General features: G+C 47.5%; 1 protein-coding gene across 1 annotated transcript in view; it reads left to right on the top strand.

The window, feature by feature from the left end:
* Positions 1–25,499, top strand: part of EVC2 (EvC ciliary complex subunit 2) — an 88,590-nt gene that overhangs the window by 9,794 nt on the left and 53,297 nt on the right. Inside the window, 5 exon segments of the mRNA XM_033106688.1 lie at positions 12,375–12,398; positions 12,400–12,510; positions 16,274–16,346; positions 16,349–16,388; positions 16,390–16,410. Coding sequence (XP_032962579.1) covers positions 12,375–12,398; positions 12,400–12,510; positions 16,274–16,346; positions 16,349–16,388; positions 16,390–16,410 — 269 coding nt within the window.

Genomic DNA, 25,499 nt, shown 5'->3' with positions numbered 1-25,499 from the left:
CCTGTGGTATGGGGTCTCTTGTTCTCAGAGCCAGCGGGAGGGGCCTGCTGCTGGCCTTGGCAGCCCAGCCCCTCACCCAGGCTGGGGGCTCTGGGTTCTCCGGGGTCCTTCAGTGTGGCCTGAGGCTGTCTGGTTAGTTTCCCGGATGACCTCTCCATCTGGGCAAGGGCGGTGCCTGGACAGGCTGAGGCCCTGCTCACCCATCTGTGCTTCTGTTCAGCTGCATTCGTACCCGCCTGGCAGTGTTGGGCGATGGGCCCGCTGGTGGCCTTGTCGTGTCTTGATCTTCCCTGGACACTGCAGTGCGTGGCAGGCCTCCCTGCTTCTGTTCACCGCGAATACTTTCCAGTTCTGTTCATCAGTTTGCTCACTCACAGCTCATGCATTCGCTCATTCATCAAGTGTTTATTCACACTTCCCATTTCATGAGCACCTACTGGGTGCCAGGCATTCTAAGTAATTTACATATGTGAATCGTGTAACCTTCACTATACAAGCTTGGCAGATAGATTCTATTTTTAAATCACCCCTATTTCATAGATGGGAACACTGAGGCACACCCAGGTCAAATAATTTGCCCAAGGACACATGGCTAGTGTGTCAGGGTTCCTAGCCGACCCCCACGTTCGACGATTCACTAGGAGGACCCACGGGAGTCAGCACACAGTCATAGATGTGGCTGAGACGGATCACAGAGAGAGGATGCGAAGCGGCAGATGGACACAGGTGCAGGCTTCCAGAACCTTCTCCCAGTGAGTCAGCAGGGCCTGCTTCTTCCTCCTGATTTATGACAACACAACCAGGGGAGCTTGTCAGAGACCGAGAACCGGGTTTCTGTTGGGGGCCGGGCACACAGGCCCCCTCTGCCTGGCACGTTCCAGGGTTCCAGGCCCCCAGAAGGCAAGCAGGTGTTTAGCATAAACCACATCGTTTGCACAGCAGTGTAAGCTCAGTGAGCGACTCTTGTCAGGGAATGGTGGGCGCCCTTCCGACATCCAAGTTCCCTGGTGCCAGCCAAGGCCCAGCAGGCCTCCCAGAGGGCCGCAGTCTCAGCCCTGCTGTGGGAGCACTTTTCTGCACATCTAGTAAGGGTTCGAACCAGGATTTGGCTCCGGAGCTGTGCTGTTGGGCAGTGGGCCCGCTGCCTCCTAGCGCCGAATCCCTGCCCAGAGGAGATGGAAACTGAATCAGTGTGGCGACAGCAGGCTGATAGGCATGGGGACATGAGGCACGTAGGAGCAGACAGTTCTCCCGGCTGGTCTGTGAGCTGCTGGCACGTCCGGCCTGTCTGATTCTCCCTTGGTCACCCTTGGGCCTCACTTTGTCGGTGGCACCCAACAGGTAAATACCCCATGATTGAGCTGGTTGTCATCAATGGCGGTGATCGCCTCTGGGTGGAGGAGGTGACTGGTGGCCTCTTGATTGTAATGAAAGTCGGAATATTCACTTAATCAGTATTCATGAGTCTTCCCATAGGCCCAGGCCTGCAGGTCGTGGGGCTGCCTCCAGCCCATGCACTGCTTTCAGCAGAAACAGGGACAGGTGCCCTTCTGGGCTTCAGCCCACAGGTGCAGGCGTGGCACGGAGCAGTGGGTTGCAGCCCGGTGGCCTCGGGCTGCGGGCCACTTTCCAGGAGGTAACCTTCTCATGGGAAGACATGGCATCCATTTGTGGTGGCCCTGCAGCGTCATGGGGACAGCTGGCTCTCAGATCTGAAGGCCCGGTTTTCAATCCCTGACTCTCCGTGGACTGTATGTAACCCTGTGCCTGTTACTTACCTTCCCAGGCTGCAGTTTCCTAGCTGTGAAATGAGAATTTCGCAGGGGGCTTGTCAGAGGGAATGGCTGGTGCATGAGAAGCAGTGAGTGCGGTGCTGGCATTTTGGAAGTGTGCAACAGCGTCGTCTGCTGTCATCAGCGTCACTGTTCTGTATACATGCAAACAACACCGCTCCATACGTGTTCCGTGATAATCACGAATGAATGCCAGATATGTATCAGAGTCTCAAGTCAAATATCGACGGGGCCATGCGGGTGCTGTGAGTGTGTGAGCCAGGCCCATGCAAGATTCTAGGGTGTAGTGGAGACTCGGGCAGCCCAGAGACTCAGACCGCCCATCGCCCTACCATCCCGCCCCCCACACTGAGACACTAAAGGAGACACACAAAGGCCAAAAGATGCACGACACGTGTGGTTAAATTTGTGAGGTTGTGAAATATGGAGCATATGTGCTGTGGATACGGACAGGAAAGACAGCTGTGTGGAAAGCAGGCCTCTTGGAGGAGGTAAGAATTCCGCTGGACCTTAAAGGAACGATTTAACGATAGAGGAGGGCTGTTCTAAACTATGCAGCTGGAAACCTGACTTTAGGTCAAGCCAGTCTGAGTGTTGGTTGGATGTGAACCGAGGTCTCCTGGGTGCAGGCTCAGTCTCCTGGCTCCACTGAGATGCACGGAAAGAGGAAGCAAGGCCCTTGCCAGTTACAGTCTGCGCTCTATTAAGATAGGGCTGACGTGGGTACGTGCAAAGAGAACGGCATTATCCCAGGAGAGTGAGGCAGGGATGAAGAGGTGGAGCTCGGCAGTGAGGACAGAGGCTCCACTGACATGTTTATCAAGCGGTGAAAAAATACCAAATAAAGACATCAAGGAATGCATTGCGTGAGTTGGGATTCTGTACCGCTTAGGAATGGCCCCCATCGTCTCCTTCAATTCTTGTTACTTTCCTAAGCATGACCTGACACACGTCAGCCAAGGAAAAGGAGGCCCTGAGAAATTGCTTCCTGTTTTGTCTCAAGAAGCCTTGCCCTTTCTGAGTCCTGGATGAACAGAGTCTCCTTGAGAGGGAAAAATGTCACACACACTGCGCTGGACATTAGGTGCTGGTGTTCAGATTCTGTCAGACGTCTCTACAGCTTCTTGTGTTAATCGCATGTGCCCACGAGAGGGTTGGGCACCGTGCCACGCACGGGAGAACAAGGACCTCGAAGGGAAGCAAGAGAGAAGCATTTAAACCAAGTGCTGTGTCACCAAATTCACTTATAGTACGATTCCAATAAGTATTCTAGTGGAATCTTTTTTTGGTGTGTGTGTGTGTGTGGTCAAATCTATCAAAATTTCACCTGAAAATATAAATTTATGAAACTAGTAGGGAAGACTTTGAAAATGAAGAGAAGATGGCGGATTCGCCCTAGCAGATACTAAAAAAATTATAAAGCTACAGTAATGCAATATTCAACTCCTGCAAGGAAAGTCAGAACAATGGAACAGAATAGAGTATTTAGACATATGTATGTGTAATAAAATGGTATTTCAAATCGATGGAAAAAGAATATCATTCATAAATTTTGGGGCAACTGACTGGATCTTTTGGAAGAAAACTGAAGATGAATTCCTTTATCAGATTAAAATGTAAATACATAAACAATTTATAAAAGAAACTATAGGTTAATCTTATATGAAGAAAGCCATGGAAGAAAACCATGGATTGGAGTACACAAATAGTTGGAAACTTTACTTTTAAAAACAGTGGTAAGAAAGGTAAGTGACAAACTTGGGAAAATATTTGTACCATACATAAAAAAGAATGAATGTCCTTAATATATAAAAAACTCCGGTTAATCAATAAGAAAAAGAATTTCTCAGTAGCTAGAGCTGTACGATATGAGAATTTCTCAAGTAGAAGTATTTATGATGTATTTCCTTGAGCCCAGTAGCTCAATATATGTCCACATTGAACATATATTAAATCCCATCCACCCCACCTGACCCCTGCAAAAAACACAGAAAATGTTTGAAGGCGAGCCCATACAGAATGCTTTCCTGGAAGAGATTTCCAGGAAATCTGTTAGCAAAGTCATGGGGCTTTGAGTTGGACTCAGGGCCAGAGGTGTATCTGTCAAGTCCTCCTCCCCTCCAGCCCGTCGTACTCACTGTCGTGATCTTCCTGAAACACACCTGATGGCTTTCAGTTCTGGATGGCTCCCCATTGCCTGCGGGGTGAAGCCAGTTCCCTGAGGTTAGTATTCAGGATCCCTCAGGAAAGTTGAGCTCCGCTGTCCCCTGGTGCCACTGGGTCCCTGTGTTTTCCACATCGCTTTGGTTTTGCACACGCTGTGCTTTTCCTACCTGTCCTTTGGGCAACTCCTAAACATCCCATGGATCCTGACCAACTTCTCTGCCTCTGTGATTCCCAAACCTCCCCCAGGCGTGCTGGTGGGACCCTTTGCTCGGGTCCTGTGACATTGGGACAACTGATAAACCTTGTCACTCTGTGACCTTGAGATATTTCCCTGCTTGACATGGGGTATATTTTTGTTGACATCAGAACAGATTTTTCACCCTGGAACCAGACTTTAAAGATGATCTAGTTTCATTTCCTCATTGGAGAGTAAAAAACTCAGGTCCATAGACGCTCCAGGAACTGGCCGAGGTCCTGAAGCTCGGTGCTAGCCAAGGAACGAAATCAGGCTGTGCCGTCTGTTCTGCAATCACCTCTGCTCTAGATTGGTAACTTAGCAGAGCTCCGTTAATCAGTGTGGCTGTCTCTACCTGTGAGTACCTTCAAGCCCTCACTCTTGCCCGAATTTCAGCTGGGAAGACAAGAGTCTCTTTGTCCTCAGAGCTGTTCCTCAAGGTTCTGTGGGATGAAGGTCAGCAAACCACTCAACCGTCTGCTTCTTGGAACTGGAGCTCAAAGTGGAGGATATTGACTAAATTACTCCTGAAATCTCTTCCAGGAAAGCATTCTGTGTGGGCTCCCCTTCAAACATTTTCTGTGTTTTTTTTGGGGGGGGGTCAAGTGGGGGTGGTGGGATTTAGTATATGTCCAATGTGGACATTAGGAGGAAACACCCACTCTACACCACACACGTGCACGTGCGCGGCAGAATAATAAATAACAGTACCTCACTGTCCCACCACCAGAGAGAACCATTGCTAATGTGTTAGCATCTTGTTTTCCATGAGTCTGTGAATATATCCATTACATCATTGAAGTCAAACTATATAAAAAATTCTTCCTCATGCATTTGCAACTTCGGGTTGGATTTTAAGCTTTTGCAGCATTCCTTTTGCAAGGCCTTTTTGTCTAGCATCACACTCCGTAAGCGCAGTAATGGAACGCATTAAAGGAATCTGCTCTCAGCCAATACATGAGTAAAGGGGTGGTCATAACGGGTGACTCTTTTCCAGAGACAAGAAGGAAAGTTAGTGAGGGCTCAGGGGATGAGGAAGCTGTGGTCACCGAGCCACTTCCTTTTCCATATTCTTAGATAGTGAAGTTTACGGCAAATAGGCTCTTTGAAATCTGCACTAACAATGAACTTGGTTAACTTGGGGGCTGATTCTAGTGCTCTAAGCTGCTTTGATTTCTTCATTTCTCATGGCAGTGGTAGGTCCCACTAATGCCCAGCCTCCCAAGCAGGACATCCAGGGACATTCTCACCACCCCCCCCACCCTCCCCGCGCTGGCATCCTCTGCGTCCTTCCCATGACTCAGTCTCTACACCCTGTTGGCTGAACGCTCCTCTAACGCCCATCCCCCAGCCTACCAATAGTGGTAATAGCAGCGCAGAATCACAGGCTGGTTTCTGTGTGCTACAGCCCTGTGCAGTAGGAACTATTTTTTGTCTACAGTAAAGTACCTAAACCATAAAATTTGCTGTTATTGACATTTAGTGAAACTGGAGGCCAACCGAATCTGGGGTTCGTGCTGCCTGCACCGCTCAGCCAATAGACCGACACAGGAGCTGGGTCGTAGAATAAGTGTTTATTATCAGAGCACTGGTGGTCTGAGAAGGCGGCGGGTTAACACCTCCAAACACTGCCTTCACATTCTCACACCGGCTTGGGGTGTCTAAGGGAAAATCTGGGCGTTCCTCCAGAGGCTACGTCAGGGTTCCGGGGTCTGCATGGAGCCTTCCCTCTGGCCACGTGATTCTCTGGTGGAGTCAGGAACCCAGGAACAAGGATGGGAGGAGCCTGGAAAGAATGCTAGACCACAGAGATTGTGATCAATAAGCCAAAGGGTAATAATCATAAGTTTCAGGGTAATTTTCTAAAACAGGGAATTGGGTGGGACAAGGGACATTCCAAGCTCAAGCCACAGGGGGGTGATCTATTGTGAAGCTATAGGTAGGTCCAGGAGAGGTGAGGCCGGGGACTTGGAGAAACCTCTACTATGGGGGTGCCAACCAGGCCCTGCTTCGTTAGTACATTCAGTGTTGTGCAACCATCACCACTGTCTCTTAGAGGACGTTTTCATCATCCCAAAAGGAAACTCTCCCCACTAAGCGCTTACTCTCCATTCCCCTCTTCTCTCCCCCTCCCCCAGCCCCTGGCAACCACTAGTCTGTCTTCTCTCTATATCGATTTGCTTATTCTGGACATTTCCTATAATGGCAGCGTACAGTACTTGGCCTTTTCTGACTGGCTTCTTTCACTTAGCATAATATTTTCAAAGTCTGTCTATGTTGTGGTGGGTGTCAGTGCTTCATTTGTTTTTGTGGCTAACATTCCATCGAATGGGTGGGCGTACCACATTTTTTTTTTATCCATTCGTCATTTGATGGAGGACTTGGGCTGTTTCCTTCTGTGGGTAGTGTGAATAGTGCTGCTGTGAACATTCAGGTAGGGGATTTTGTTTGAATACGTGCTTTCAGTTCTTTTGCATATGTACCCAGGAGTGGAATTGCTGGGTTGTATGGTAGTTCCGTTTAACTTATTGAGGAACCGTAGGCACTATTTTTATGCTCGTATTACAGATGGGGAAACTGAAGCTTGGAGACGGGGAGGCCCACGCTCCCACCGTGTGGTAGGGGGTGGAGTTGAGCCCAGCTGGGGCCACAGTCCCTGGCCTAGCATGTTCTGTGGCTTCCTACAGCTGCAGCCTTGTGTCACGTCCTCAGCATGTCTCCCTTGGCCGTGGCATCCATGTTTATCCTCCAGATTTATCTTCTGAAATACTGATCTGACCATGTTACTTCCTGGCTTAAAACGCCGCAGTGATCCCCCCAAGCCCTTGGGATGATATCACAAATTCCTAACCTGCTCTTGAAGGGCCTTGGGACCTGGGCTGTGTCTCCTGCCACCTCTACTTCCTGCTCATGCCAGTCCTCTGCCTGGCTGGCCCTCTTCTGGCCTGGCACACTCTCCTCTGCCGACGGGTCGCCTCACGAAAGGCCTTCTTTGTACTTTGAGCTAGGTGAGGGGCTGCCCCTCTTCTTAGCCCCCATCGTGCAGGCTTCTCCAGCCTCACGCAGTCAACCGTGTCACCCGGCTGGCTGGCCTGTTCGTTCCACTGTGGGCTTGTGAGCTCCTTGGAGCAGGGCCTGGGTCTCTTTCCTTTTGTCCTTCAAGCTCCCAGCACTGCACTCATCGAATCAGTGAATTAGCTAGATGTCAGGAACGTTCGCCACGGTGTCCAAACACTGAGTCAGCCCTGACAGCTCATGGTGATATATCCACTTGAATAGAGAGTTTCAGGCAAAGAGATTCTAGCAAAGCTGGTTTCTGCACATATGAAATGGATATAAGAATTCTGAGTTTAAAGCGTTGCTTGAATGACAAAAAAGGACAAAGTAAGGACTGCTCTGTGATAAGAGTTCTCTCATGATGTTGATGGTTAAGAGTAGTTTTGAAGGGATGATGAAGACTTTTGGCCAGAGACTCGGGGATTACAAACCCTGCCATGCTAGTCACTCACTCCAGAAGGGCGAGCTGCATACTCAGAGTGGGAATCTGCATATTCACAGTGGCACAAGCCCCTGGTGACCCACTGTAGGAGCGTGAGCTGTGGAGAGGCAGCTGTGACGTGAAGGCCACTAGCCCAGACTGCTGGATATGAGTCCTGGGGCCACAAGTGACTAGCTCTGTGACCTTGGGCCGTTTATTTAACTTCTACTTTGGCATTATAATTTGTAAAATGTAGACCCAAAACAGTGTCCACTTTGTAGTAGTACTGTGGGAAGTAAACAGATTAATGCAGGTACAGCACTTAGAACCATCTCTGGTACTTAATGTCTGCTCAATACATGTTAGCTACCATACTGGCGATGATAATGATGGTAGAGGATGGTGGTGATGGTGGTCGGTGGCGGGGTGGTGGCGGTGGTGGTGGCAGTGGTGGTGGCGGTGGTGGCGGTGGTGGTGATGGTGGTGATCATGGTGATAAAGATGGTGGTGATAAAGGTGGCAGTGATTTCATGGAGCCTCCTCCTTCCCATAAAGCAACATCTTCAGATCTTACTCCTCTTTCGCCATCTTCATGGAGTAGGAAGGTTGGAGAGTAGAGGCATTTAGGGCAGGGCAGGCGAGCAGGACTGAGCTTAATTGAGCCACAACGGATAAATAAAGAAGGCTGAAAGGAAGCAGTGAGAGTGTCGAGTGGGTCTGCCCCAAGGAGACGTCTCTACTTAGATTTGCGTATCCCGTGGCATCAGAAAGGAGGACTTTCAAGAGCGAAGGCGGGGGACAGACGGTGGGGTCTGCAGAGCTGGTCCTGGCTGTGTCCTCTTCCTAGATACAGGGACTCATTCCTGTATCAGTGTTGCTAAATGCGGACTGGCCAACGCAGATCAATATCTCAAGGTGGAGATTCAGAGAAGGTGGAGGTGAGAAGAGGAAGAGACGTGAGGGGACTCACTCAGCTGACCAGTTCTACTTCGTGAAGTAGGAATGGAGGAGAGAGAGAAAGAGAGAAGAGGAGGGAGCGAGAGAGGGTCCGTTCTTGCATTTATGGTACAGTCACCCTGCCTGCCTGTAGTTCTGTCCCAGTCTCTGTTTCTGGTTCTCATCCATCAAGCAGACAAGTTACTTCTACCACAATGTGGGAGATTGCAACTAAAAATGGTTTTAGAAAGCCACGCAGCCCCCTGGACAGTAAGTAGCGTGATCTAGTGGGGCGAACACAGACTTTGGAGTCAAGCAGAGCTAGCCCGCTCTGTCATTTTTTAGCTATAGACTTCGATTAATCTCTGTGCATCTCCCTTTACCTATCTGTAGAATGAGGACAATGCATCCCCCAAAGGCCTGCTGAAGATTGAATGACATAAAGCATGTAACACACTTTATGTTTCCTGGGGCTACCTTAATACATTATTACAAACTGTGAGCTTAGAAAAACAGAAACTTATTGCTTTACAGTTCCGGAGGCTAGAAGTGTGAGAAATCAAGGTTTCTGCAGGGTTGTGCTCCCTCCGAAGGCTCTAGAAAAGAACCCTCCCTTGCCTCTTCCTTGCTTCTGGTGGCTCCTGAAAATCCTTCTTTGGTTTGTAGGTACATCACTGCCGTCTCTGCCTCCGTGGTCACATGGCCATTTTCTTTGTGTGTGTCTGTGTCCGTATCTCCCTGTCCTTATACGGGACACAGTCGTTGGATTCAGGACCCCCTGCCCCATCCAGTATGAACTCATCTTAATTTGAGTCCACCTGCAAAGACCTTATTTCCAAATGTGGTCACATTCATAGGTATCAGTGGCTTAAGACTTCAGCATATTGTTTTGGAGGATACAGTCCAACCCACTATATGCCCGTAGCCCAGGGACTGGCAAATATAATCAAGTCCCTTTACCTCCCTTTTCTTCCTAAAGCTGCAAAAATAATATTTGCCTTCCGTGAAAGAGCAACCTTGCCAAACAGATGGCTGATCTTATAGCCCCTTTGTTTTCTTTAGACACAGGTTTTTTTTTTCTCTCCTTTCCATCAATATTTTAATGCAACCTCTGTGCGATGCTATTCATATTTATCCAGTGTATTGATTTTCTTCTTATCTGGTAAGTACATAAATCAGGGTGCAGAGGGCTATTTCCAGCACAAATGAGAACTTGCGTTTCATTTTGGTGTTAATCAAAATGTAAGCTTTAGAATCAGGTCGTCGTTCGAGTATGGGAACAGGAATTGGATCTCTCATAACAGCCTCTATGGATAGAGGCTGAGTCCTCAAAGGGGAGTCATATGTAGCATCGCATTTTGATTCAGGTTCCAATAACTGTCAGGACTGAAACTCCTGTTCTGACTGACTACTTGGCTTTGCCTGTCTGGAAGGTCAGGTTGGCCTCGTTGGTCTGTCAGAAAAATTTAACCTTGACTATATAGCTCGTTTAATGACCACAGGAATGAGGAATGGGTTAGTTGTCTTCCAGCTCCTACAAATACATTTAATGTTCCCATAATCTGCAGCCGTTTTTAATTAACTTGTTGTCACAGGTTGGCAGATGCCGAGACAGAGTTTGGGGTATAATACATTTACCCGCGTGCAGAACAGAGTTAACACAGAAGACCTGAGACTGTGCTCCTTAGAAAGCCCTGCTTGCATAGGTTAGCCCGGGGCTGGTGTCTGGGAACTTGGATTTCAGGGGGGTTCCCACCGTCCCCCAAGGTGATAAGAGTGGTTCACTGTGCCTCAACTGTTTTTATAAACAGTATATTTTATGCTGAATTTCTGCTTTCCCTCTGGAAGTCTGGAATTTTGGTATATGCCAGGCAGGGGATACATAAGTGACCCGTCCTGAATAAAAACCCTGGGCACTGAGTCTCTAATGAGCTTTGCTGGTAGACAACATTTCGCTTGAACTCACATTCAATTGTTGGAGGAATCAAGCACGTCCTGTGTGACTCCACTGGGAGAGGAGCCGGAAAGCTGGCACCTGGTTTCCACTGGACTTTGCCACATGTGCCTTTTCCCTATGCTGATTCTGCTGCGTATCTTCTTGCTGTGCTAAATCATAGGTGTGAGGACAACTACAGGCTGAGTCTTGTGAGTCGTCCTAGTGAATCATCGCCCTAGTGAACCTGGGGTGGTAGGGGGTTCCCCCCCTTGTACAATCAGTGACCGCTGATTGGAGGGAAGAGGAGGAAGCAGGGCATTGAGCTGTGATCGGGGCTGACAGAGCCTCCCCTGGCAGGGAGCTCTGGAGCAAGTGTGGCCTGTCTGAGCACCCCTCATCAGGCTAAATGACTGGCCAATACACCCCTGCTGTGCTTTCTTACCAGATGTAGGCCCTCCCGGGCAGGGCATGGCCTCAGGTGAGATGGCTCTCTGCAGCTGACCCAGACCATGAAGTGGAGGTCTATAACCATACTGTCCGTAGCTGGGCACCAAGTCTTTCCTTGAAGGGAGTGCTGGGTGGCGCACTTCCTTGCTTACCAAATTTACCTTTAAAAGAATATCTATTATTATCATTTTTTGGTCTCCTGATTATACATGTACTACATACCAACTGTGTTAGAAACACAGAAACATAAAGAAAAAACTCAAGTCATCAAGCTCAACACAGTTCTGGAGGGTTTCTTTATAGGTTGCATACGATTGTATAGGTGTGCGTAGGTATTTATGTTTATGAAATTGGGATTCTGTGTATTCAGTTTTGTATCTTCTTTTAAAATGCTACATGAAGATGTAAGCATTTTTGATATTACTAAAAACTCAACACACAAAATCGGTAGCATTTCTGTACATGAACAATGAATAATCCAAAAGGAAATTAAGAAATCAATTTTCATTACTATAGCATCAAAGAGAATAAAATACTTAGGAATAAACTTAACTAAGAGGAAAACGTGTACACTGAAAACTACAAAGGACTGCTGAGAGAAATTAAAGAAGACAAATAAATGGAAAGTCATCTGTGTACACGGACTGGAAGAACTTCATATTGCTATGATCTACAGATTCATTGCCATTTCTGTCGAAATCCCAATGGCAATTTTTTTTTTTGGAGAAATAAAAAAATCGATCCTAAAATTCATATGGAATCTCAAGGGATCCTGAATAGCCGAAACAATCTTGAAAAACAAGGTCTCACACTTCCTGATTTCAAACATACTACAAAGCTACCGTAATCAAAACAGTGTGGTACTGACACACGGACAGACAGACCAATGGGGGTTAGAATGGAGAGCCAGGACGTGAATGAACTCTCGCGTGGAGAGTCAAATGATTTTCGACAAGGGTCCAAGACCGTTCACTGGGGAGAAAGGAGAGTCATTTCAACAAATGGTGTTGGGGAAATTGGGCAGTCACAAGCAAAGACTTAAGTCGGGCCTTACCTTACAGCATGTACAAAATTAACTCAAAATGGATCAAAGCCTTAAATGTAAGACCTAAAACTCTTAAAAGAAAACGGGAGAAGCTCATGACGTTGGATTTGGCAATGATTTTTTGGATATGACACCAAAAGCACAGGCAACCAGAGAAAAATAGATAAATTGGCCTCCCGCTCAGGGAATCAGCTACTGTAGTAGGTGGAAGAGCAGGGTCCAAACCCAGGTAACTCTCACTCACTCCGTCCTTTATTGTGCTGGGAGTTCATTATACACTCAACTTGAAAGTTATAAAGTGTGACCACAGGCAAATCCTCTCTCTTTCGTCCCCGTAGGTCCTACCCGACCACGGCCTTCATGGCAGCGGGGTTCTTTGTGGCCTTCATCGTCTCCCTTGTGCTGACCTGGCTTACACTGTTCTTCATGGTTCGATATCAGTGTTTGAAGGGAGGCCTGCTCAGCAGACATCAGGTGGGTTCTCTGTGCATCTTCTTCCCAGAGAGTCGTTTGGTTGGTGATAGATGTGAGGTGGAAGTCTGTCCTCCAATTCAATCTCGACCCTGGATCAACATGGACAAATGCTCATGGGATGTCCCACCCACCTGCAGAGGACTCTGGTCTGATGTCTGGGGCTGCCTCGCATTGTCAGTTGTTTTTCAAAGCTCCCTGGATGATTCTAGCAAATGGCCAGGGTTAGGAACCGCTGCACTGTAGCTGAATAACTGAGCGCCCCCCTGTGTGACCAGCTTTATATCCTTGCCACACGCTAATTCAGGTTCTGTTCCACACTCCCTGCTGAAAAGGCTTTGCAGACTTACTTTGTCCTCAGGCGGAAGCCAGGACTCCTTCCCATGGCTTATAAAACCCCAGTGGTCCTGCCCCTGCCCACCTCTCCTGCCACTTTGCGCTTCACACTGCAGCAGGACAATCCCGATGACAGGTATTTCCTGACAGTGCCGAGCTGTCCACACTCTCCCTGGTGCTTCAATCCCCACTCCATTCTTCAATGCGCATAATTCTGAGCTCTCCTTCAGTACTCAGCTCGGGCCTTGTCTCTCCCGCAAGTTCTCACTGGCCACTTCCTGGCCGACTTAGGGGCTCCCTCTGAGTTCCCACACTAGCTCGGTAGGTCCCACTCAGCGCTCCCCCTAATCTGTTGGGCCCCTCCGTGAACTCCTCAATCTCTGTGTTCCTGTCTTGGTCTGGGTCCCCCAGAAGCACATCCTGAGACCAGGATCCAAATGCAAGTAGTTTATTTGAGCATGACCCCAGGAAATAATGGTAGGCGAGTGGGGAAGTGAGGCAGGGATGGGAAGGCAGCCAATCAGGTGGGTACCTGGAGCTTCATCTTACTCAGAAACTCCGGGGACAGTGTAGACGTAGCCTCACTGTCATCCACCTGAGCAGAGAAGGAGCTGGGGGTATTTATCCACCAAGTCCGATTGGTCATTGGTTGAGGACAAGGGAGTGAGGGGGGTCAGATGAAGGGTAACATTTCCCTGGCAGGGCTCTGAGGGCCCCCAAGAGCCTTCAGGGAAGGAAGTGTCAGTATTGGCTGGTGGATTTCAGGCTGGTGCGCACTGAAGTGGCACGGGTGAGGTGAGGGGAGACATGGGCAGAGAATGGATGCTGTCTGCAACAATCCCCATCGCCTGGCATGGAGTCTGGCACTTAGACGGCACTCAGTCAACGAGGCAAGGTAGGAACGAGCCTCGGCCAATCAATGGATGGACGGACAGAGGAGGGAAAGCAGGATGGCAGGTCATAGGGTGACACGAGCTCTGTGGGACCCGCTGCCACAAGGCCCTGCTGGGGAGTAAGCATTCTTCAGGGTCATGCAGGGCGGGAGCTGCTGTGTCTCCGCATCACCTCAAGGTCCAGCAACCTGAAGGAACATCGAGCGTCTTTCTCCTTCCCTTTACACTTCCCCGCACTCCGACTGCCCCTCTTCAGCCTCCTTCAAGCAGCGTTCTGAATTCTGTCCTGTGTCTCCCTTCGTCATTGATCTCAGGCATCTCTGCAATTCACACAAACACGTTGATTCAGAGGACTCTCCCATCTATTTTGCTGAACTTGAACTTCTCTCCTGGTCTTCCAATCCATGTGTCCAATTACACTTACATCCCCTAAAGATCTCTTAACAGCATCTCACATTCAAAAGCCTAAAACTGAACTCATGATTTGTCCACGTGACCTTGCTCTTTCTCCCTTGTTCCCCACGATTCAGCTAACAATAGCATCCTCAATGTATACCGTGTTTCCCCGAAAATAAGCCCTGGCCGACCATCAGCTCTAATGTGTCTTTTGGAGCAAAAATTAATATAAGACCTGGTATTATATTATATTATATTATACCTGATATTATATTATACCTGATATTATATTATATTATATTATACTATACTATATTATATTATATTATATTATATTATATTATATTATATTATATTATACCGAGTCTTATAGTAAAATAACACTGGGTCTTATAGTGAAATAAGACCGGGTCTTATATTAATTTTTGCTCCAAAAGACGCATTAGAGCTGATTGTCTGGCTAGGTCTTATTTTCAGGGAAACACGGTATATAAATACCCCAGCTCCTTCTCCGCTCGGGTGGTTGACCCTGAGGCTAGGTCTACCACTGTTCCAGAGTTCAAGTGGGATGAAGCTCTAGGTTCCCACAGTGGTGACTTGACTGGCTGCCTTCACATCCTGCCTCGCTTCCCCCACCCGCCTACCATTATTTCCTGAGGGAACTTCCCAAATAAACTACTTGCATTTGGATTCCTGGTCTCAGGTGGTGGTGATGGTGGAAAACTGACACCCATGAAATTAAACAACTTGCTTCATGTGGCCAAACTTAGGCTGGGACCTGGCTTCTGGGGGCCCCTCGCTCTGGAGGCTGGAAGTCTGTCCTAATGTTTATTTTGTTTCTGCTTCCTAGAGGAGAGACTTGTCATTTCAATGTGAAGTCAGCCCACAGTCTCCTTGGCAGGCAAAAGTGAGAAGGAAAATGGCCATCTAATTAGACATTCTACTTACTCTTCCAAAGCTGTGATCAGTCACAGAAGAGCAAAACTCACCTTCACTTTGATGAAGGAGCAAGATTTTTTTCTTGTAGAATAAAGGCTGATTATTACAACTATGGAGAGAAAAGCAAAGAGTGAATTTAATTTAAGGTCGGAAGACCCTTGCAGTATTTTTTTTTCCTGCATCCACAGAATGAACTCTGTCACATATCTCTTTATTTTTGCCAGCATGGTGGCAACCAGTGAGACCAACGTGTTGTAAAACGGAAGGCAGTGTTTGGTTTTAGAGCGACTTAGGATCAAAACCTACCTGGCTCTTTATGAGCTGCGTGAGCTTAGAGGAATGTTACTTTCACCTCTATGAGCTTCAGTTTTCTTACATGTAAAGTGACGGCAGCAACTCATATTGTTGTGACAGTTTCACGATATAGTACATATGAGGCACAGGGTCAGGAATTCTTAAATGTTAGCTATAGTTATCACTCATTTCTGCAGAATTAATATTAGGGACAAAACAGATAGGTCATCTATCCAGTCAGAGGGTTGGGCTCAGGTGCTGCTGATGTCACTTCCATCTTACAATTCTGTATTCTGATTAGAAACCAGCCAGATGCATGATGTTGAAGTCCATCTGCCAACTGTAATTTTCCTCTGCATAATGATGGTGGTGGTGGTGGTGGTGGTGATGGTGGTGGTGGTGGTGGTGGGGGTGGTGGTGGTGGTGATGGTGGTGGTGGTGGTGGTGGTGGTGGTGGTGGTGGTGATGGTGACGAAGGTGAACATGATGGTGATGATGGTGGTGATGATGATGGTGATGATGGCGCCTGACTGTGATTGGTGGTGCCGTGGTGCTGCTCCCTGCTGGCTGGGGCTTTTGCTGGTGCTGTTGCTGTGCTGCTGGTGCTCGTGCTGCTGGTGGTGATGGTGCAATCTATTTGTCCGGCTTTCCAGGTTGCCGTGGTCTTTCCCCTCCATTGCTCTTTTTTCTCTCCCCCTCTCTGTGCCGGGTTCCTCGCCTTCTGATCCCCCTTTTTTCCTGACGAATCGCGGCTCCGGCAAGTGCATGGCTTGCCTGTTTTCCCTGCTCATAAATGGTGGGACCACCAGGTTCCTCTGACAAGAGATCCCTGCCTTCCCTTATGACTTTTCCAGTATGTGACATTCACAGAAGGCCTCCTCAATTGTTATTTCTGAAATTCTCCCAAGGTTCAGCATCATGAGAGCAAGCTGGAACACTCCCACTTTACCTCAGCTGATGGTGTGAATGAGGATCTTGCTCTGATGACCAAATGATAGACATTCTGTCTTCAGAGGATCCCGGGCATGCTGCAAGCCTTAGAAGAGTAAGAATTCTAATTTGCATTATACTTTTATGGATGTGATCGATGTTTTAACTACAGTGGCATGAGAGCGAACACCAGATATTTCATTCATTCATTCACGATTCATTTTCAGTTTATTCATTTGTCACCCAGTAGTCATAATCAAACAACTGCTATGCACTGAACACTATGCTTGGTGTTTGGGGAAAGAGATGAATACATGGTTCGTGTCATGAGGCAATCTGACCTACTGGGGAAGTCAAACATGTAAATGGAAGTGAGCATACAATTTCTATGAGCACCACGCTAAAGGGAGGACCAGAGCTGGCGGAGCCCAGGAGAATTGGAAATGCTTCTCAGAGGAGGTGATATTTTAAGTAATTCTTGAAGCGTGGGTAGAAGCTTTCCAGTGATTAAGGAGAAAAGTCTTTTCAGATGGAAGAAAAGGGCAGATGCCTGGATAGGAAATAGCAAGAACCGTTGGTGAAGTGTAAGTAGCTCGGCACAATGGATTGTGGATTGGGGTACTGAGTACATTAAAGTAGAGGAAAGGCAGCTGGAGAGAGAGGCCAGACCACGTGATGTGGTTGTTTTGCCAAACTGAATCCAGTTCTTCTCAGTTATTTGACAATACTTATAATGCTCTGCCTAGTACAGTGGAACATAGAGCCAGACACGGGTCTACGAACATAACAAATACTAACTCAAATCCTCTCGTGCCCTGTGAAGCAGGTATTTGCTGTTTCTACCATCTCACAGATGAGGATCGAGAGAGTTTAGGGTGCTTCCCCAGGGCACACTAGGCATGTGTCTCCAGGGTCCGTGCTCATCAGGAGGCGGCCTGCTCACCTCTCCCTGGCCCACGTAGGGTCACAGTCTCTAGTTGACCATCCCTCAATCAGATTCTTTTCCACAGATACGTACAGATGACCTTTTATGTTTCTTTTTTTCCAAATTCTCTAGTTGTCTGTTAATATTCTCAGTCTTACCTTTATTTCCTCAAACATATTAAACATAATTAAGTTTCTGAAAACTTCATTATCTTTACCCCTGTCCTGTGCCTAGTATCTATTGTTCCTCTTAGTTTGTGATTATATTTCTTGTTTTCCTGGATCCCTGGGTAGTTTATGGTTATGTGCTAGACATTGTATGTAAAAAATTGGAGAAGACAGTTAAGGACTGGGATGATGTCATCTTCCAGGCAACGAGGGGTGTAATTATGGATTACTTCAATCATTCAAAGGTTGGAGTCATTCAAAGCAGGCCTCTAATTCCTTCAAGGGCGAGTCTATTGATATACCTTTACTCCTAAGGTATCTGTGCCAACCAACAGGCCAGGGGATTTGATTAGGGTAACCTCTCCTTAGAGTCTTTAGGCTCAAGTTTTCTTCGCTCCAGTTCTACAAGTCTGTTGAAATTCTGCTAAGTTTATCAGCCTCCGGCCGAGTGGCCCCAAATGTGGACTGTCCTCTCCAAGCTTCCTCATTCCCCGAGAGCTTGACCTCATATTTCTTCACTGCTTTGTTAGCTCTCAGATGCTGTTGGACAGATTTTGTTTTTGTGCAGCTTTTCTAGCTGTTTCCAGTGGGATAGTTGATCCAAATCACCCAGACCATCCTCAGTGGGAACACAATCCTGAAGGCATCTCAGTGTAAATCATAGTCGAGGCGATGAACCAGACACTGTTTGCTGCCATCAGAGGCAGCCTGTGGGGGAGAAAGGCATGTTGAGACAGAGGAGACTCGAAATAGCGTAGAGCAATCGGGCCATTGAGCACACTGGGTAATGTGTGTTTTTAGTGATGACTCTGGATGCAAATGGAGAATGGCTTAGCGGGGACAGTCCAGGGAGCCTGTTCCAAGAGGAGAAGATGCGTGACTTAGGGTAGGGGACTTGGGGAAGAAGGGGTATGCAGGAGGAGCCCACAGAACTTGGTAACTGATTGGTGTACGACTGTGTATGTGTGCGGAGGGGGTGTAGTATAGATGTTGAAGGGTAGGGTGTAATGACGAGCGGGGACAAGAAGGACGAGGGACACACGCTAGAATGGGGCTAATGAATTATTTAGCAATATCTAATCAATGTATTTAGCAATATCCAATAGAAAAAGACAAAGGCAATTAATAGAATGTGCTAACGACAGAAAGTAAAGGTGGTTAAGACTAAACTATGTACATTGATACCAATGTCATGTCAAAGGAGTACACATAAGTTTAAGAGATCCCAACATATGTTTACTATTGATCAAAATCACTGGCTAAATACACCAATAACATCAGTAAGGAGTATCCAAAAGCAGTAATAAGCTCTATAGGATAGTAACTATGACAGTAGATGTAAAGCTAACCAAACTGGGGGAGAACAGCGCTGGGAAAGTCACAGATCAAACCTTGCCAGGTCTGTAGCTGAGAGACATTCAGGCGTCTCCCTCACCGCTGCTTACAAGTTCCCAAGAATGTTGGTTCTTGTGGTCTTTGTTGTTAGAAGTCAAGGTGTCTTCTGATGCTATAAGTTGCAAGCTGTGTATAAGTTTTCAAGGTGTTAACAATCTGAAGAATGTTGCTGCTGTCGTTGTCGTTGTTGTTAGAAGTTAAGACGTCTTCTGATGTTGTAAGCTGCAAGCTGCATACAAGTTTTCTATAGATGCTAACAACCTTCTCAGAAGGCTAACCGTGGGGAACAACACTGGAGAAGCCGGAACCAGCCAGCCCTCACCAGCTTCGCGGCTGGAAGTCAGGACATCCCCTGGTGTTGTAAGCTGCGTGTTGCTGGAAGTCTTCAAAATGTTAGAATCACCAATGACAAATGACCAAATGACAAAATAATAAAAATTACACTGCCAACTGAGGTCTGCCTTATATATTTTCTCAGATGTACCTTAGAGCCAAGTTTCTTGTTCCTGCCTCCCCCTCCGAGAATGGACAGTTCCAGGAGGGTCCGGCAGTTACTGATATGAATGCTGACCATCTTTCCAAAGGGCTAATTCATCCAGATAAGCAACATCTACTGTTCTAGTTTGGGACCTTCAGCCCAAGCTCTTCCAAAGCCTGGCAAGGTGCCTGTCACGTCGTCCTGATATAACTTAGCTACTTCTTCACTTCATCTGCCGATGTGGGCGAAACAGACAGAACAAAGAGGGAATTCTCTCGATCCCTGATCAAGAATTTCTTTAACTATAAGCTAACCATCACCTTATAACACGGACAGAACAACAAACATCATCTCAAATCTCCCCTTCTCGGGAGAATGGACCAAACAGAAAACCTTATCTCATATCTCCCCTGCTCAGGAGAACGAGACCAAAAGGGGACAGAAAAGCAACCTCATCCCATAACCCCCCTACTCGGGCGAATGAGACCAAAGGGAGAATTTACTGAACCCCTGATCACAGCACAGAAATCACCTCACATACAGGAACAGATAAAAGCTAATAGACAAAAAAAGCTCACACCAACCAATGAAGGCAAATTTTCCTCAACATCTACCCTACATAGGGGAAAATCTCAGATGATTCCCCAGGGCTCTGGGTTTCGCTGGTTATGGATTAATTGATTGATTGATTGAGTGGGAAGGGAGAGAGCATCTAAGCGTTCCAGCTGCTCAGTAGAACCAGAGGCTGCAGAAATGTCCAGATAGAGGAAGAGTGAGAGGGGGCCACCTTCATGAGAGCATTTGGTGCTGAATCTGGGGCAGAGATCTTTGGAAGATCCATTCATGCCAAATGCACCACCCCAACAAATTGGATTCTCATTAGTTATAGCAGAGTTTCATTTTTACTTTCTTTGCTTCCTTATTATGCTGATGTAACAGGGCCACTTGGGAATCCCTCAAACTGGATTCCATGTACAGCAAACTTTTTCTGATTCGAGATTCCAGATGCACAGCTGCACGTGCTCACTTCTCCCCGGGGAGTAATTTCTGTGGATTCGGAGTGCTGAGACGCTGAGAAGCTCTAGCACCTTATATTTGTACAGAATACCTCGTATTTGTGTAGCAATTAAAAATACACAGTCTCTTCTCCACCCCTTAGTTAATTTAGTCCTCATGCTAGCCTCTTGGGTAGGGCATCTTATTTTCAGGATTTGACACTTGAAGAATCTGATGCTTGGCTAAGGCGAAGAGGTTTAGCCATAGTCACACGTCTAGTAAGTGACAGGACTTGAGCTTTCCCCGTATTTAATCTCAAGCACATTATGTTTCACAAATATTCTCTGAGTCTTGGTTTCCTCATCTCTCCACTGGGGAAACTAAAAACTACCTCCTTGAGATACCATAAAGTTCAACGCGTTTTTACTCCTGTGTTGCCTCTGAGTCTGGTCGGCTCTACAGGGGGATGAGCAGATACAAAAGAGAAGCTTTGAGTCTTTCTCAAGGGCATTCATTGCAGGCAGCAACTGAAACTGAGACCTGGGGAGTGAAGTGTGGTCCCCGTGCCCCTAGAACTTGGCACTGGCGTCTGCTCATGTCTAGAAAGGGACCCAAGATAGTACCAGAAACAGAGCACTGCCTCTTCCATAGGGGCGTCTCCCACTGGCCTGAGAGGAAAGTTCTCGTGTCTGGCTCAGAGCACTTGGCAAGCTGGTTGGGTATTCTAAGCCGAGAGGGACCTACATCCGGCTTGAATGGGTGCTCCTTCCTGGCTGAGGGCCCACTTGTGGGCCAGGCCTTTCACTTCCTAAGGGCAGGGCTGACCTCGCACCCAGCTGTGAGCTGGGCCTCGTTCATCCATTTGAGGGTGCCAGGGTGTTGTGGCTTGGCTAACTGAGTTTTGTGCGGCCATTCGGATATGATCCTTCCTGTTAGTTTACTTCCCGAATCAGCATGCCCAGGGTGACAAATTAAAACTTGCCACACTGTCCAAGAGGGAGGAGAGGGGGAAGTGGATAGTGGGGAAGAAGGGGGTCATTCCTCGCAGAGACTCATGCATGTCTTGTATTATATTAAGTGGCATGAGCATGTGATTATCAAAGTGTTCCTAGCTCAAAGTCAGTTTCCTTCCAAGCCATGAATATGCTGCGTCGAGTGAAAGGATTTGGTTTGTGTCTTCAGCACCTAGATGCTTAATTTGCAAGAAGACTGTATTCTGTAGTCTTCTGACCAGAGTAGTTAGTGCTTTAAAAAAGAAAGTGTTCCTTCTCCTGTCTTTGTTTTTCTTGTAAATCACTTAGTTGCTCTGGAATTTTATTTTGATTTCTCCTTGGGAGCCCGTTCTGTTTTGCCTGAAGAGTGTTTCACATTGATTATCAAGCATGACCTGATGGGGCCTGACTTGTCTTCCTTCCTCTGCCTCTCCCAGCTTCTGCTGCCCCTCTGCATCTCCACTTTTATTCAACGCCGATTCTGCTTCAGACATGCTGGCTGGATGCTTGTTTTAGGGACATGGAGATGTCTTTTTTTTCAATCATGGCATTGTTGATTACTTTTCCTCATTCCATCTGGATTCATGGTCAAACTTAGGCGCTCCCAGAACGAAAATGTCCCTCTGAAGGTTAGGGACTTAGTAGGTATGGGAATCTGTGATAGTCTCCTCACTAAAAATAGCTTTTTTGTTTTTTCCTCTAGCAAATCATTTACCCTATTTATAATTCTTACAGGAGGGTTCTCTGGGACTCTAAGTATGCCGTTTAGGTGACTTGATTGCCATCTCATTTTCCCCCCTTCTTTCGGCCCCTGCCCACTCCGGTTCAAGCCGTTGTTTCTCAGTCTAGTTGTGTAGGACACAGCTCCCTGGCCCACGCTGGTATTAGGAGCCTGTGTTGCCCCCGTCTGAGGCAGTAGGTCTCCGGTCATCGGTTGGTTGCTCACAGCAGCCCACGGCAGCTCACCGCAGCTCATGCCAACCTCCAGCTGCTCCGGCAGCCCAGCTCCAGGGAGAGCTGTTGTTCACAGTCTTAGCTGTAGAGGGCGCAGCTCCCTGGCCCATGTGGGAATCGATCCGCCGACCTCTGCATTAGGAGCAGGGCTCTCCAACCACCTGAGCCAGGGGGCCGGCCACCCGTCTTATTTCTAAGACCCATCAGAGCTATTACTTTGCTCTGTCTCGAGGATTTATTTGTTTATTTATTTATTTATCTACTTACTTTAAACTTTTATTTATTTAAGTATGTTTTTCCAGGACCCATCAGATCCAAGTCAAGTAGTTCAATCTAGTTGTGGAGGGCGCAGCTCACAGTGGCCCATGTGGGGATCGAACTGGCAACCCTGTTGTTGAGAGCACCGCGCTCTAACCAACTGAGCTAACCGGCCGCCCCTTGAGGATTTTTTTAAAAATTATTATTGTTAGTTTCAGATGTACAAAACACTGTAGTAGTTAGACATTTATACCCCTCACAAAGAGATAACCCCAGAAACGGTGGTACATTTATACAATGGAGTATTGCTCAGCCATAAAGAAGAATGAAATATTACCATTTGCAACAATATGGATGGACCTAGAGAACATTATGCTGAGTGAAGTAAGTCAGTCGAGGATGTATTTTTGACAAAGAGCATTTCCTTGTTTTGCTTGGTCCTTTCTCTTTTACGCTATTTATTCAGAGTCTGCCTCTTACAGAAGGACCTGAGGAAGGGATGTTTCCTGTGATGATTTTATCAGGCTCCTTGACTGTTGTCACACTGGAGGTGGCTTAGCCCCAGGCATGTTGGGACAGGAGGAACTGGGTGTGACTGCTGGTCCCGGAAGCTTCTAGAGGTTGGAGTGCCTGCTGTGTTTTATTATAGCTTCGGCCATGCCTTGCTCGGCCCTGACCACTGCTAAGCATCTCTGGGCTGTGATCTTATTTAATTCTCACAGCACCTTTCACAAGGAAGCTGATGTTCGGAAAGGCTTATTGCCTTTGCCGAAGGTCACACAAGTGGTAATGGATTTGGACCGGGGCCTGAGTGCTTTCAAATCCACTCTTCTATTGACAGACATAACATCTTTTAAAAGACTGAGCTTAGAGTTTTCCAGAGAAGCAAAGAAAAAGAAGAGAAGAAAGAAATTCTAGGCCTGTGTTTATTTCCTCTGTTATTAGAAGGAGGCTTATTGCTGTATTTTGATGCTAGTGACATCTCCTTCTAAACGGCCTCAAAATTGTTCTGTACGAAGTAGATGTTTAGTGAGTATTGGTTGAATAGAGGCTTTTAAAAACATGTATTGAGTAGGTTTTTATGTGCCAACTGGACGATGTGTTTCTTAGAACCACTGACCTTTTTATGCTGTAGGAACACTCCCAGACATGTGATTTTGGTCCCTCATCGCTAAAACCCTGGAGCCGGGCAAAATTAAGCCACTTGCCCATTTCTTTTGTTCGTTCTGTCTTTTATTGGGTTCTTTGTTCATGGGTGCAGTCATTTTCAACAATTAGCAAGTGGATTGGTTGTGTCAGCAGATCCCTGCCCAGGGCGCCTTCTGCACCCGGCACTGTGGCCCGGCCTGGCTGGGTGCTGCCAATAATCTTGGCTTTGGTGCCCATGGACTTACACAAACAAAAACCAAGAGCACGCACCAATGACTCCGCAGGTCCTCACTGCGGCAAGGGCTACACAGGAACCAGCTGCTCTATTAAAGGATGGCAGGGGCCCGCTTTACTTGGGAGTTCGGGGAGGCGCCTCCAAGGAAGTGTCACTAAGTAGAGACCTGAGTGACAAACACTCGTAGGGGGCAGCATGTGCAGAGCTCAGGGGACAGGGCATTTGATGATCAAAAAGCGGGCGAAGCAAGGGTGGCAGGAGCATGGGAGGTGGGCTGGGGGGTCACGTGCAGCCCGTGCAGGGCATTACCTGGAGCATCTCCACCTGCATCCTTGATCTGAAAACTGATTTTCTTCATGTCACACGAGGCTATTGGGAGCCACCTTGTTTGTTTGTCTTTTTTTGTAACGTCGTTCTATTCTGCCTTCCCCATCTAGGCAGTTAGTTCACGAGGGCAGGGACTTTCTGTCTTGTTCACTGGTTTATCCACAATGCTTCAGACAGTGCCTGGCACACAGTAGGTGCTTGTGGGGTTGGTGTCACACCAATGCCATGCTTGATGGACAGTTGCAGTGGATGAAACGAGAGGCTATCTGGTGACTTTGGTAGCAAGGATTACAAGAAGGTGTATGCAACGTTCCTGGGACTGGGAGACAGCACAGCCTGTTCGCAGATGTGCCGTGACCTCACAGGGTGCCCAGAGTTCCCCCAGGACGTCCGTGGCGACGTCTGGGACACCCTTGCAGAGTGATGTACCGCCAGAAATCAGGAGCTCCCTCTGCCACCGCGACCTGTCTGTCTGATGGGGCTGGACACTCGCCTCTCACTCAGGGCCAGAGAGAAGGCCAGTTTCCCAGGATTTAGGTCTGCCCGACTGTCCTACAGGCTCCATGTGTGTCTGTGGAACTGAGGAATGAGTGAGGGATGACCTGCAGGACCTGCTGACGGAATGGGAGTGGGGTGTAAGGGAAAAGCACCCAACAAGGATGATGCCTCCATTTTAGGGTAAGCAACTGGGTGAATGTGCTGCCACGAGGCCAGACAGTTCAGTTCGCGAACTCATCCTAGAACAAGTGCTGAATATCACCACGGTCACCTTCGAAGGACTCCCCTTGGGCAGCTGTGCACCAACGCCAGCGCCTAGTCCACGCTTCAAAGCAGTTTTGGAACTCTTTTTCTGGAATGGCCATCAGAGCTGTCATTGTATTACCCTTGATGTCCTGAATGTCACCAAAATGTCTTCCTTTCAATATTTCCTTTATCTTTGGGTAAAGAAAGAAGTGATTGGGGGCCAGATCAGGTGAGTAGGGAGGGTGTTCCAATACAGTTATTTGTTTACTGGCTAAAATCTCCCTCACAGACAGTGCCCTGTGAGCTGGTGCATTGTCTTGATGCAAGAGCCATGAATTGTTGGTGAAAAGTTCAGGTTGTCTAACCTTTTCACGCAGCCATTTCAGCTCTTCCAAATAGTAAACTTGGTTAACTATCCAGTTGGTACATATTCATAATGAATAATCCCTCTGATATCAGAAAAAGGTTGGCAACATTGTTGCAACAAGTTCACAAACTTAATTGTCCGACCTTATATTTCCTGCGATGAGAGAAGGGAAGATTGAGGTTTAAGAAGAAATCTGAGTTATTTTTGGTCTTGGCAG

The sequence above is a fragment of the Rhinolophus ferrumequinum genome, chromosome 5, assembly GCF_004115265.2.
Source record: "Rhinolophus ferrumequinum isolate MPI-CBG mRhiFer1 chromosome 5, mRhiFer1_v1.p, whole genome shotgun sequence".
Lineage (NCBI taxonomy): Eukaryota > Metazoa > Chordata > Mammalia > Chiroptera > Rhinolophidae > Rhinolophus > Rhinolophus ferrumequinum.
Note: the sequence above shows the minus strand (reverse complement) of the source record. Positions and strands in the feature narration are given on the sequence as shown.